General features: G+C 39.6%; 1 protein-coding gene across 10 annotated transcripts in view; it reads left to right on the forward strand.

The window, feature by feature from the left end:
• Positions 1–15,400, forward strand: part of herc1 (HECT and RLD domain containing E3 ubiquitin protein ligase family member 1) — a 219,481-nt gene that overhangs the window by 69,717 nt on the left and 134,364 nt on the right. For all 10 annotated transcript variants that reach the window (XM_061815706.1, XM_061815707.1, XM_061815705.1 and 7 more), the window contains 5 exons: positions 2,308–2,422; positions 2,502–2,622; positions 2,829–3,000; positions 12,226–12,568; positions 15,099–15,219. In XM_061815706.1, the coding sequence (XP_061671690.1) occupies positions 2,308–2,422; positions 2,502–2,622; positions 2,829–3,000; positions 12,226–12,568; positions 15,099–15,219 (872 nt within the window). The remainder of the gene's footprint in view (positions 1–2,307; positions 2,423–2,501; positions 2,623–2,828; positions 3,001–12,225; positions 12,569–15,098; positions 15,220–15,400) is intronic.

Below are 15,400 nucleotides of genomic sequence, written 5' to 3' on the forward strand. Positions count from 1 at the left end.
AAAAGCCTTTGTCTGCAATGACAGGTTCAAGATGGCTTCTATGGAGAAGCTAGTTGCATGCATTTTCTCTGACTCAGTAAAGGTGTCAATTTTGGTCTCGTTAGAGCCCAGTGCAGCTTTTATTCTGTTCATCATAATATATTGCTGAAGAGGTTGGAAACATGGGTAGGACTAAATGGAACAACCCTTAAATGTTTCAGGCCTTGTCTGGCAGAAAGGATCTACTTTGTGACCATTTGAATGCTCAATCTCAACATATGGCAATGAACCTATCGGGTGCCTCTAGGGTCAGTTTTTGGACCCCTCCTACTCAGCCAGTATATGCTACCCTTGGGTCAAGTTCTTCAGAACTTTATTTTGACAATCATAGCTATGCGGACGACACACAGGAATTGTGCCCCCTTTCAGGCTTCAGATAGTCAAAACAATCACATCAAAAAGTCAGCACATAAGATACACAATTCACATGCTACCTCATCTATGTTAAAGTCCGATAAAAGCAATCAAATAAACAGTCAGCACATCAGGTACACAAATCACATACTACCTGTGTGAAAATATAAAAGATGGCGATTTAAAGGATATGTGGATGGATCCTACACACCACCACCATCTGTTGTCGAGCTACACTCTCCCCACCACTACTTTACAATCAATATTCTCCTTCAGACAACTTTCTATCTCTCTTTTCCAGAATTCAACACTCGGTCACCACCTACGTGTGGGGCATAGCTGCTAATCACATTTTACACAATACCCTCAATTTAAAATTCAGCCTCATCACTCGATCTGATACACTTTTCACCTCCAAGACATTCTTAGCCAGCTCTTCCTTTAAAACAACCCCTACTCCATTTCTTTTCCCATCTACTCCATGGTAAAATAATTTCAAAACTGCTCCTAAGTTTCTAGCCTTACTCCCTTTCCACTTGCTCTCTTTGATGCACAATACATCAACCTTTCTCCTAATCATCATGTTAACTAACTCCTGAGCTTTTCCAGTGATAGTCCCAACATTCTAAGTATCTACACACAGTTGTCGGGTATGTGCATGCCTCTTCTTCTTTGCTGCTTTCCTCTTTTTTGTCTAATACGTACATTATCTGAATATCTACCTACACCTTGCAGATAAATAGTGCCGGGAGTGGGCGTAGTTAGCCCGGGCCACGACTCATTCGTCATGGAATTAGTTTGATGAACACTCATATATTTGGCACAGTTTTACGCCGGATGCCCTTCCTGCCAAAACCCTCTGCATTTATCCGGGCTTGGGACCGGCCGACAGGATGCACATGGATTGTGCCCCCCTCCGGGCTGCAGATTGTCAAAAGAGTCAAATAAACAGTCAGCACATGAGATACATAATTTACATACTACCTAATCTATGTTAAAGTCATAAAAGCAATCAAATAAACACAGTCAGCACGTAAGGTACGCAAATCACATACTACCTGTGTGAAAATATAAAGTATATGGCGATTTAAAGAATATGTGGATGGAAGGGATTCAAACCACAATGGCCCCTCACTCTAGTATTTATTCATTCAGAATGCTGCATCTTGAGTTCTGACCAGAACAAAGAGTTCAGAGCTTATAACTCCAGTTCTAAATTCTTTATACTGACCTCCAGTCAGCTTTAGAATAGATTTATAAGTTCTGCTACTGGTCTATAAATCACAAAATAGTTTAATTCCTGAATACATAAAATAAACGTTTAGAAAATACGAACCCAGTAGGGCTCTGAGATCGACAGCCTCAGGTCAAATCGTGGAGCACAGAGTCCAAAGCAAACATGGTGAAGCAGCATTAAGCTATTACGCCGGACAGAAAGTTGCCAACAGAGGTGACGTCAGCCTCAAGTGTGAATATTTTTAAATCCAGGATGAAAATATTTTTTTAGAGTATTTCCCCTTTTTGATATATCTTGCACTGTGCTCAGTTTTAACATTGCAGTTTTCCATAGACTTGATTATTAGACAAACTGCACAAGACTCCCACTCCCCCGTATCTGTGTTAAACAACTCCATTGACATCTTTCGACAGGATTGGCAGGGAATAGTTTGATTTTGAATTATGTCTTTGGATCCATTAGCAGGGAATGAGTTAAATGTATTATTTCAGGCTTACAATTTATGTCACAAGTATGTATTAAAATGGTAGCCCTCTCCAGTAAATGTACTAAAAATGTAGCTCTTGATTTCAAAATGGTTGGTGACCTCTGAAACAATAAATTAGGCTATAACTGCTAGGAAAAGTCATGAATGGAAGTCTGATAGAGTGCTGACTATCTTGTGCATTATTTTGCAGATATGGACAACGCCTCTCTTAGTAACGAGTCTCTATTAGATACTGTTTCCCGGTTTGTTTTTGCCGCCTTGCTGAAGCATACTGGGTTGCTCAAACAAGCACACGGAGAGGGAAGGTAATGTATTATATTTTTTTGAAGACAAGCCAAAATAAAAGAAATATAGTCAAAATGACAAATTTTACCTTTTCTTTAGAGACCAACCATCAAAGTCCATGGCAGAGGTCTATCGCAGTGTTTATATTGTACGAAATCGGCTGCTGACATGTAAAAATATAGATTTTATTCAGACGCGATCTTCATCCCGGGAGAGGAGGGTAAGACAGTCACACATGAATGCTTTGTGTGTATTTCATGGGTGGGGACTCTGAAACTATCCGTTTCATAACTGTCAAAATATCTTTTGGCTCACTCAAATCTAGTTAGATTTCCTACTTATTTGCCTTTGTGAAAGTTCACGTTTTCATCATATAAAAAAAGAAACATTGAACTCTTACCAATTAACATGGGCCCATCTGATAAGATTTCAGACAATCAGGACTCTCTGGACATGGACCCACAAGAACATTCATTCACTCGCACTATTGATGAGGAGGCTGAATTGGAAGAGAGAGCTGACCGTGAAAGAGAAGAGGGCCATCACGAGCAAGATGATGATGAGGAAGACCGGGAACATGAAGTTATGACCGCTGGAAGTACGTACATAACAGATTTTTAATTTTAAATTAAAATGCAGTAGAAAATTTATATTTTTTTCTCTTAGGAACGCCACACTCTCATCTGATTATATACATATTCAGAATTACAGTAATCCCTCTCTACTTCACGATTCATCTATTGCGGAATCAGTGAATCTATTTTTTTTCCCCACCCCCCCAAAAAAAAACTCATAACGACTTCCATTAGGTACTATATTTATGTGAGGCGGATTGATATAACGCAATACAAGGCACGTCGCCAGCGCAACATGGGCAGCAATGAAGCAAAAAAAATTGATTGCCGCACGACATCGACCAATGAGAGCGCGAGTGGCAACTTTTCATGTCCCACTCATTTCATTGTTGTGCATGTCTCGTCCACGCTGTTGACCGTCTGCATATGTGTGCGCTTTTGAAATACGGGCGCTCATGTGCACGAAGCTAAGTTTTCTAATGCTGTGGAGCTAGCTTAGCTTCATTCACAAAAAATTTGATTGCCATTCATGGAATTAGTTCCAAAGCATAATCCCATCACGATGATGGAACATTTTGTCATGATGTCTGATGAGTGCCACCATCCTTCTTACACCAATAAGCAGATAAGTCAGCTTTTTATCAAGTCGCAACAAAGACATGCTGTCTTACAACCGGAATTGGAAAATATGCCCAAGTCGCTCTTAACAATTTCTTGGATCCAATCTCATAGATTGATCATTAAAAGTCAGTTTATTTCAATAAAGAGATTTTTCTTTTTATAGGAAAATGCTTATAAAGTGGAAAAAATTGGATAGAAGGATGTTGATATATTTATTTCTCAAATCAATATTTTGGCCCCAATAGTGTATATATTATTTTAAATGTATGAAGGTTTGAACTTTGAGTGTTTAAATGAAAGAAATGTGAGAATGTGTTAATGACTGAGAATAGGTTATAAAGTGTGTGGTTAGGGGTTTAACAGCCTTAAAACATTTATAAGAAATGAAAAAATAAACTGTAAATGATAAAACACACTGTAGATGAAAAAAACAAATACTGAAAATGGGGAAAAAAACAATGAAAAAAAATGAACGCTGAAAAAATAATTCTACACCAGTTTCACTTAACTCTGGTATTTATTTTTTTTTTAACGCCTGCCCCCACAGACACGGACAGACACTCCAGGAATTGTATGTATCTGGGAACCAGAACGTAAAGAGTATTTTATACTTTACACATGTGAGACTAAGATTACAACAGTACACATATTTATTTAAATCTTTAATTTTAAAGTGTATGGAATGTCTTAATTTGTAATGCAAGTTATCAGTCACTCACATTTGAAAAATGTACGGGTGTGATCAGTCATGCCCCAGATAAAGTTGCGGGTATGATTAGGGATGGAATCTCAAGGTCTTAAAATAACTTACTAAGTTGTTATACTCGAGTATGTAGTTGTTACCTAATACCATAATCATAATTTATTGACATTGCACTGAGACAGACATTTTTAAAGAGGTCAGTATTCATATAATCAAATCATTTTATTTCATCATGATGTATTGTTATAATCTAGTGTAATTTACGGCGGTATCTATTGTCAATCCATTGATGAAAGATAGCAGTAGATTATCTATATAGTCCTAAAGCATGTAGAGGGGAAAACTTTTCAACTTCAAGATAATGCGGTACAAGGGAGAAAATAACCGTTCGCATTTAGATATATAGACAGACTAGTCTGTTACACGTTAGATCAAGTCAAAGTAAATCACACTCTCATATTTATTTTAGTTAGATACTGAAACATTACCTGTGTTATATCACACAAATATTTTCAGTGTAACTGAATTTCCTTTGACATGGCTTAGGATGTTGATGACTTTCGATGTAAATTCGCTCACAGTATGTGAAGCAGCTCAGAACATGTGCTTTTGGCATCACTTCCGAACATGCTCAGTACAGTTAACTTGCATTTCCTGTTTCCGGGTGAAGACTGATTGTTTAGGATCAGGCTTCTTTTGTTACTAACGTTTATGAAATAAACACGTAAGTTAATGTCAAGACCAATGTTCCCTCTAATTTTTTTACGTGTCTGAGCAAACACACTAAGCCCGTGAGTGCCCCCTTTGACCACTGTGAGCAACATCAGACGTATGGATCTGTGGTCAGATCAGTGTCATCCATTGAAACATTCCCATCAGAACAGTTCAAAGAACAATTTTGTGTTTTTGCAAGCTTACAATCTTATCTCTTATCTAGACAAAAATATGTTCAACTGACCCATAAAATGCATAACCTTTTCGATGTTTTTATCAAAAAATATATGTATATGAATTAAAATCCGCAAACGTCGACCTAGCTTCTCATGTTTGGAAAAACGCCTCCTATCATGTGGCTGATCTCTGATGTGTCTACAGGTAAACATCCTGTTGTGGGTCTAGCATTAGCCTGGAGCCTTTTGTATTTACGCCGAAGAAAAAAACATTCGTTTCAAGAATTCCCCGGTCAGCAGTCTGTCATATGCAGTGAACATTTCTTCCCGGACTCTTTTATTGGTGGACTCATTTCTGAAATGTGTTTTGGATGTAAAAAAAACTTAAAATCTGGATCAGTGCCTACCATACAGCCAGTTCCAAAACCTGATCAAATTGCTGTTGGTAAAGACACAAATGCGAACTTGGATATGCCGCTGAATCCAGACACACTTCGACAAGCAAACGACAAATGGCGAGCACAATGTTATTAAGGGGCAGCCCTGGGCCAGTTACGCCACAATTTCTGAAAGGATTGTGGATGCTTGGGCTAAACATGTCTCCTTCCATCTGAGGAAGTAGGAAAACGAGCTTTGCCAAGTCGAAAAGACCAAGCTGAGTTTCCGTGGAAACACGGCGAGGTGGCCGAAGATGGAAGAACAACACGAGCAATGGATTAATTAACAAAGAACAATCAGCGTGAAAGAAAAACAACAAAGCAAATTCATTCCCTCGACATCGACTTGAACAGGCTAGGCAAAGTGAAGGACAGGCTAAGCAAAGTGAAGTTGCGAGCGGCATGGGATATACCATATACGCAGTGAGTTCGGTTGTACTTTATTAACGTATTTAATAATGTAGCTATGCTCTGTAGCGATACGATCTTAAAGCATACGGTAGCATGCATGCACGCGATTTAAAAAGGCACCCGAAGAAAACTTGAGTTCGGTTGTTCTTTACTTTAATGAAGTATTTAACATTGCAAACAGTGAACTTGGTTGTACTTTATTGAAGTATTTAAAAAGTTTGCATACACGCTACCGTATGGTTTGGGCTAGTATCTCAATACAGCTATACTGTATAGCTACATAGTTAAATCCTGAAATAAAGTACAACTGAATTCATGATTTACACTGTTAAATATGTCAGTAAAGAACGTCCCACTAAACTCGTGTTTCCTATACCTTTATTAATAGCGTGTATGGATGCTCCCGTATGCTTTAAGCTAATGTTGCTATATAGCTATATCCTTTGCGGCACTAAACGTGTAGGTACGTAATGTTTGAAGTGCATGTTTTTTGTCAATTATTTCTTTGGTCATCATTTTGTTGTTTACTGTTTGTGCTGTTCTGTTTGCTGTGGTGTAAAGATTTTGGTTTGGTGTGAAACCGTGGGTGAAGATGGTGTGTTGACTCGACACGCTTCCACCGCTTGTCGTCGGGGGAAAAAGTGTAAGCTTGTTCTTCTTACAAAAATAAAGGTACAATTGTACCTAACTGTCTCCCGAGCGCCACCCTGCCTGTGCCTAATAATACGGCGCACCTTGTACGTGTGTTAAATACTGGAATTTCACCCACATCTGAGGATGAGCCGTTTAATACATTGTGCCTTATAGCCATGAAAATACGGTAATTGAACACTCTAAATTGCCCCAAGGTGTGATTGTGAGTGCGGCTGTTTGTCTCAATGTGCTCTGCGATTGGCTGGCAACCAGTTAAGGGTGAACCCTGCCTCCTGCCCATTGACAGCTGGGATAGACTCCACCACTCCCGCGGTCCTTGTGAGGATAAGTGGCTAAGAAAATGGATGTTGTATACAAACCTTTTTTTTTATTTGTGCAGGGTTTTTAATTTTGATAAAATACTGCATAGAACAAGCAGTATTACATACTCGTCACTCAGAATCCGAGACCTGTTTGCAATTTATCAAAAATAATTTGTGCACCCTGAAACACAGTGAAGAATAGTATTGGAACACCCTGCTATATTCCAAGTTCAGAGGAAATCATGGAGGGGTCTGAAATTTTCATCATAGGTGCATGTCCACTGTAAGAGAGATAAACCAAAAAGAAAAATCTAGAAATCACAACGTATGATTTTTTTTTTTTTAAACAATTTATTTGTGTGATATAGCTGCAAATAAGTATTTGAACACCTGAGAAAACCATTTTTATTTGGTACAGTAGCCTTTGTTTGGAATTACAGAGGTCAAACGTTATAGATGCATTATCTTCTTCTCCTTCACTCAACTGCATCAGCATACAACTCACCGCCACCTGCTGGCAGGCAAAACATGCCACACCCAGAGAACAGTTGGAAATGTTAAGTGTACCTCTGCAAACTTTAATACTCAAAGTTGAAAAAAAACATGTCAGCTGTTTATTTTTGTTGGTCATGTTGATAATCAAGATGTAATGGATGAAAATCCAGTTGATTGAGTGTTTTTCACAACCCGCATCTTTAAAGCTGTGGAATAATGGTTGAAATCCAATTTTGTCAGATGATTTCTCCTTTGTCTGTTTGGACATTTGGTTGATAGTGATTGAAGGTTTGTGAACATAGTGCCCTCTGCAACACACTTGACAGCTGGTTTCCGATTTTTCAACATGTAGGCTTTATAATAGTGGCTTGTCTTACATGATGTACTTGCCCTATTTGGAAATCTCCACAGTCATGACAGTATTTATATATCGTAACAAATACTTGATGCGTTTTGTTATGCGACTTCAGCAAGTGTATTAACTCTGATGTTGCTTGAAAATTGTTCTACAGAAATTATTTTCTGTACAAATTCTATAGAAATTTGAGCTCAAGCACTGTGCCACTTTATGTTCTTCAAAACCTTCTACAGAATTTCTATAGAAACATATTGTTCTATCGAAATTCTATAGAAAGTCACAACCAAAGTTCTGTAGAGCAAGTTGTTCTGTACAAATTCTACAGAAATTTGAGATCAAGCAATGTCTGACTTTCTGTTCTTCAAACCTTTTTAGAGAATTTCTACGGAAACATTTTCTATACAAATTCTATAGAATTTTATTATTTCTATAGATTTTTTTTTAGCAGGGATAGAACGGTGTTCAAATACTTATTTGCAGCTGTATCATACAAATAAATCGTTAAAAAAAATCATACATTGTGATTTCTTGATTTTTCTTTTTAGATATCTCTCTCACAGTGGATATGCACCTACGATGAAAATTTCAGAACCCTCCATTGTTTCTAAGTGGGAAAACTTGCAATGTAGTAGGGTGTTCAAATACCTGTTTTCTTCACTGTATTCCAATGCTCGCCATTGTTGTCACTGGGTCTGACGTCACGTTCCTACTCAGCTTTTTCCACTTCGTTTGCGTCTTTTTCCGGCAAATCCAGCAACGGTCGATCATTTTTTGACGCTAATCTAAAAATAAGATTTTTCCTTCATAACGGATTTCTGATTCGAATTCTGCATAAAAAACGGTATAATATCAAGAAAAAGGTGCATCGAGGACTTTCTATACCCTTTAAGTCCTTGTTTAGTCTTTCCTGCAACAGTCACCTGACCGTGGTCGGGAAATGAGGGGGAGATGCCTTGTTTGGGGGGGACAATAATAACGGTACAAGCCGTCAAAAAGCAATGTACCCAACAGGGCAGGTGCTGACATATAGTGAAGAGGAGGAGCATCAGAAAGGAGGGAGACAAGGATTGTGTCTGGTATAGGTATTGGTTGGCAAGATTTCGACACCTTCCCAATTTACACACGTTTGACAAATAGAGGTTCATAGTGAAACTTCGGAATTTCACTCTGGGGCATATGGAATTTGGGCGAAATATAGACTCAACATAAATCATTGTTTAAAACCCTTAAGATTTGGTCAGCAAAGACAGTTTAAAAAGTGATGTATTAGGATGTGGAGAAGGGACAGCATGTGGGTTTGCAGCTGGATGCGGCATGAAAGAACATGCAGCAGTTAAAATGATATTCTGAGTGCTACCTGAAAGGAATATAGAAACCAAAGATTAATGCTGTGGAAGGTACAAATAACAAATGCAGTGGCTAATGTATGTTACCATAATGTATGTAAACAAAAAAGCTCGTCATCATTGTCACGTCTTGTTTAGTACAGAATTGTGCCAGATTTCAAAGTGCATGCATCAATTCACAGTCTAGTTAGAATAGTAATGAAAATTAACGGTAAACCACCAAGGACCCCCGACCCCCCGGAAGATGTCATCGTTGTCTTGTTTTCTTTTGCTGAGTTACACAAGTGTACCCATGTGTGTGCGCATTAGTTAAACAGATAATCGGTCGTTGCTTAGCATCTATGACCTATCAACACAGAATTAGTTGCCAGCATTGATTGAAGCTAAAAATATATGCTCAAAGTAAATCTGTTTCCGACAGGTAGTTCCTTAGCCTCATTACGCCGAGCTTTACAGTCATCTGTCATTGAATTTATTGCAGCTTCAGTGCAGCTTCAAACATAAAGATAACATGTTAACTTTTTTGTCAAGAATCAACAAGTGGGACGCAATTGTGAAAGAGAACAAAATTTATTGGATAATTTATACTTTTTTAACAAATAAAAACCTGAAAAGTGCTGCGTGCAATATTATTCGGACCCTTTACTTTCAGTGCAGCAAACTCACTCCAGATGTTCAGTGAGGATCTCTAAATGATTCAATGTTGACTGATAATGATATAATCTACCTGTGTGTAATCAAGTCTCTGCACCTGCTCTGTGATAGTCTCAGTGTTCTGTTTAAAGTGCAGAACATCATGAAGACCAAGGAATAAACCAGGCAGGTCTGAGATACTGTTGTGGAGATGTTTAAAGCCAAATTTAGATACAAAAAGATTTCCCAAGCTTTAATCATCTCAAGGAACACTGTGCAAGCAATCATATTGAAATGGAAGGCGTATCGGACCACTGCAAATCTACCAAGACCCAGACACCCCTCTAATCTTTCACCTCGAACAAGGAGAACACTGATCAGTGATGCAGCCAAGAGGCCCATGATCAGTCTGGATGAACTGCAGAGATCTACAGCTGAGGTGGGAGAGTCTGTCCATAGGACAACAATAAGTCATACACTGCACAAATCTGGCCTTTATGGAAGAGTGGCAAGAAGAAAACCATTTCTCAAATGTATCTATAAAAAGTGTTGTGTAAAGTTTGCCACAAGCCACCTGGCAGACACCAAACATGTGGAAGAAGGTGCTTTGGTCAGATGAAGCAAAAATCGAACTTTCTGGCCACAATGCAAAACGATATATTGGCGTAAACGCAACACAGCTCATCACTCTGAACACAATATCCCCACCGTCAATCATGGTGGTGGCAGCCTCATAGTTTGGGCCTGCTTTTCTTCAGCCGAGTCAGGGAAGATGGTTAATATTGATAGGAAGATGAATGGAGCCAAATACAGGGTCATTCTGGAAGAAACCTGTGGAGTCTGCAAAAGACGTGAGACTGGGACGGAGATTTATCTTCCAACAGGACAATGATCCAAAACAAAGTTAAATCTACAATGGAATGGTTCACAAAAAAAGTATCCAGGTGTGAGAATGGCCAAGTCAAAGTCCAGGCCTGAATCCAAGAATCTGGGCAGAGCTGAAGACTGCTTTTCCCAAAGGCTTTGCATTCAACCTCACTGAGCTCAAGCTGTTTTGCAAGGAAAAATGGCCAAGAATTTCAGTCTCTTGATGTGCAAAACTGATAGAGACGTACCCCAAGTGACTTGCAGCTGTTTTTGTAGCAACACGTGGCGCTACAAAGTATTAATGCAAGGGGACCGAATAATATTGCATGTCCCACTTTTCTGGTTTTTAATTGTTAAAAAGTTAAAAATATCCAATAAATTTCATTGCACTTCATGATTATGTCCCACTTGTTGATTATTGACAAAAAAAAAAATGTTATATCTTTGTTTGAAGCCTAAAATGTGGCGAAAGTTTGAAAAGTTCAAGGGGGCTGAATACTTGCACAAGGCACTGGATATTGTCAGTATAGTCAATATGGTTCAACTCAATATCCATTATCAACTTTATACTAACAGCTGTTTGTATATTGTCATTGGCTCTGAGACTGATAATCAAAATATTACTAAATGTAACTATACAAAAAGTACCCCGGACACTAAAATTAGTGTATTAAAATCTCCATCTTGGTACTTTTCCTTTTCCCCAAAAATCTGTCTTTGTCAACACAAGGTTGTGTAAGTTTGTCGTGTGATTTGTATGGTCTTCCAAACAGTGTTTTGAATGAAGTGAGAACTGTCATGACAAAGGGTCAGGCCACACATTAGAGGTGACAAATTGACACATAAATACTGTGTATTTGTAACTCACCTATAATTTGAAGAACATTGCACTCAAACAATGACGTAATGTGCTATCTGACACTGATGTATTTAAAATGGATGCTCTGTTGTTGCTTTTCAGGATGCTATCTTTAATCTGAGCAGGGTACAATAAAATCTCAAGACTATCAAGGAATGATGGAGAAAAAGCAGCAGCCTGGTGTGAGAAAGCTTGGTCCAAATACATCTAATAGCACTCACGAATGGCAATTAGCAAAACACTGAACTTTTAAGTGGCCTTCTTTGAGCACTGATCTAAATCTTAATGAGCGTCTGTGGAAAGACCTGAAACATGGCACCTGTAGAAAGCACCGTTCAAACCAGAGACTACTCGAAGAGTTTTCTCATTTACAATGGGGAAAAATAGTTGCTGAGGGACATCTTATTGAAAGGTCACAAAAATCCTTTGATTACATTGATTGCCTTTAAAGGTTTTTGTTTTTTATAAAAATTTTCAAATTTTCATATTGCAAAAGCAATGTCTGATTTTCCTTTGTCACTTTCATCTTTGTGTCAGGTTCAGATAATTTCTTTGGCCACTGTCGATTTTTTTTTTTTTCATTTACAGAGGGATACCAACAGTTTTGTATATATATATGTCTGATGCTTTTTCCTCTAACAGAGTTTTTGTGTATGTGCATGTCTTTCACAGAAATCTTCCAATGTTTCCTCTCGGCACGAGAGGTAGCACGTAGTCGGGACAGAGAGAGGGCTGCCAACGTAGCGCCCGGGTCGTGCTTGCTTTCCAGGAGCGCAGGACCAGGAACCAATGGAGGAGAGGAGGACACAATTCTGTCTCAAGAGGGAAGAAAGACCAACAATACGATCCTCCCTGAAGGCCAGGACTTGTACACAGCAGCTTGTAACTCAGTTATTCACCGCTGTGCCCTGCTAATACTCGGGGTTAGCCCTGTATTGGCTGAACCAACCAAACAGGACCAAGAAGAGGGACAAACTGTTTCAGGAACACAAGACTCTCTAAGCTTCATGACCAGGTTAGATACAATCAGTCAGATGGGTGGAATAACTAAACCTTGAACAAGTGTCACTGACAAAATTATCAAAGCAACTTTCCAACAAATGAGATTTATAACCTCAGATATGTCAAACAAGTTTTAATTGCAGTAAACATGAATTAGGCAGTTAACAAAAACAATCCACATTTATATATTCAACGCACACCCAGAAATATGAAACAGCAAATAACTAACTGCAACACATGTATTAGTGGTGTATTGATTCACTTGTTCGATTGATGTGTTGATTTCCATTCTTACGATCTAACTGGATCTATCTGTGCTCAGCAAGATAGCCTTCTGGACGTAAATACATTGACTCAAATTCTTTTAAAAGGTAATCGATTTTACCGATACAGAGAAATATCGGACTGTATTTACGCAACGCAGGATTTATGGGGAGGTGTTGCTTATCAATCAATTTTTATTATCCATAGTCTATCAGAAAACACATACAGTACACTGCACAAGACAAAAAAAGTCACAAGTAGATCAGCGAAGTCTTCATATTTAAAGTGCATAGTTAGTCTCAGCAGCATTGGGCTCTACAGTAAAGGGATGTTTCACCTGCCCATTTCCAGCCTTGCAGAGGAGTACAAATGCACCAAAGTAAGACTGGAAATGAAGCTACTGGATTCTAGCGATTCGCTGGTAGCCCAGACTGCCCCCATTCTGGCCACTGGGAAAAAGTGTACATCCCTGGCCGTAACTGAACAGACAAAGGCAGCACTCAGACACAAGGACATCAGTGGCTGAGTGCAGGAGGGGAGGAGTGGGCTTGGGCTCTGGGCCATTAGACCAGTGTGGAGCAAGGCCACGACTGCCGAGCGGCGCACGCTGGTGGGCCAGGAGGTACGTCAAGAAGAGGAATCACTAAGGTGTGCCCAAGATGTGTCGCAGGCCAAGCAAGGGCAGTGGTTGGCCCGGGAAAGAGTGGAGGCAAGTAAGATCACCTGGAAAGAGCTTTGGGAGATGGAGGAATTCAGGGCAAGCTTTACCATCAGAGCTTTGTATGATGTCTTGCCTTCTCCCACAAACCTAAACCAGTGGTATGCCAAAGATCCCAAGTGCCTGTTATGCCCAAGTCCTGCAACAGTGAAGCACATCCTGGTTGGTTGCAAGACCAGGGTTACTCAAGTCCGTTACACCTGGCGGGACAACCAAGTGCTGAAGTGTCTCGCTGCTGTTCTGGAGAACCAGCAGATGATGGTGAATGCCCTCCCACCCTTGTCAGCCAACTGGCAAACAAGGCTGCTTGTTCGGAAGGGGGAGAGTCAAACCGCTCACACCAACAAGCCACCAGAGAACGGACAGCTGTGCACTGCACGAGAATGGAAGCTGCTGGCAGACCTGGACAAGAAGTTGTGCTTTCCATCTGAGATTGCAAGTACCACCGTATGACCAGATCTAGTGCTTTGGTCTGCCTTTCTCAAGCTCGTCTCCATCATTGAACTCACAATGCCTTGGGAGGGGGCAGTAGGGGAGGCATATGAGCGGAAGCGGCTGAGGTATGCAGGACTTGCAGCTGAAGTGCAACAGCAAGGCTGGAGAACAGAGGTACGTCCAATGGAAGTTGGCTGCAGAGGGTTTATAGTCTCCTCAACATCCAGGCTCCTCAGAGAGTTGGGAGTCCGAGGGAAGGCCCATCAGCAGGCAGTCAGAGATCTATCCAAGGCGGTCAAAAAAGGCCAGCCAGTTGCTGTGGATAAAGAGGAAAGACCCCAATTGGGCCTTCAGGAGAATTGATGGCGCATCGGGGGTGAACCTGGGACACCGGGATTCAGTGCTGAACCCTCTCAAGAGTGTCGTCATCCTATCAGCGAAACACTTGAGGACGGAAGGAAGCCCACTTGATAACCCGTAGGGTGCCATCACTTATTTGAACATCCCACAGAACCTCATTGAAGCCGAAGTATGGATGAATAGAGGGATATTAATATCAAGTCCTACGTTATACATCTTCACTTGTGGGATGTTTAAAAAGGTTTAATGAGCATGCCTCAACTTTCTTTTTTTTTTCCCCACCTGTCCCAGCTTTTTTTGGAATATGTTGTGGCCTTAAAATTAAAAATTAATGATTATTTTCTAAAAACAAAGTTTATTAGTTTGAACATTAAATATCTTGTCTTGAGGGTACATTCACTTTATCATAGGTTGAAGAAGATTTGCAAATCAATGTATTATATTTTTCTTTAATGTGCCAACATCATACGAATTGGGTTTGGACATTAGCATAAAGTTGTTGTCTCAAATTTCTGTTACAAATTAAATAATAAATCTAAATAAATATTGTAATATTTTTAGTAGACATGTAAAGATATGAAATAATACATCAAGCTTGATGGACTGTATAGTCCTTAATAAATAGTATCATCAGGTTTCCTTTGAAATAAAAACAACCCTAAAACCTTTGGCAATGGCTTGGTGGTAGCCCATTTTCACAAACCAATACATTTTTTACAATTTTTAAAAAACAGTTTGTATGGTATAGCTGTTTTTGTGTTTGCAGGAGCGAGAGTCTGACTGCTGAGAGCCGCTCAGTCCAAAGCAGTACTAACTACAGGCTGATGAAATCAAGGAGTGAGTCTGACCTATCCCAGCCTGAGTCTGATGAAGAAGGATATAATCTGGTATGTCATCTGTTGCCTATACATAATGTACTGTAGGTGTAATTTATTGGGGACCGGGGAGCATGTCCCTTACACTTTAGTTTTGGTCCCGTTTACTCTCCAAAAAACAATAGTGGGCAGGCATTAGGACCATGCAGAACCCCTGCCAATTGCAGCAGTGCATTGGTCAACACAGGCCCAA

The sequence above is a fragment of the Syngnathoides biaculeatus genome, chromosome 3 (genome assembly GCF_019802595.1).
Source record: "Syngnathoides biaculeatus isolate LvHL_M chromosome 3, ASM1980259v1, whole genome shotgun sequence".
Lineage (NCBI taxonomy): Eukaryota > Metazoa > Chordata > Actinopteri > Syngnathiformes > Syngnathidae > Syngnathoides > Syngnathoides biaculeatus.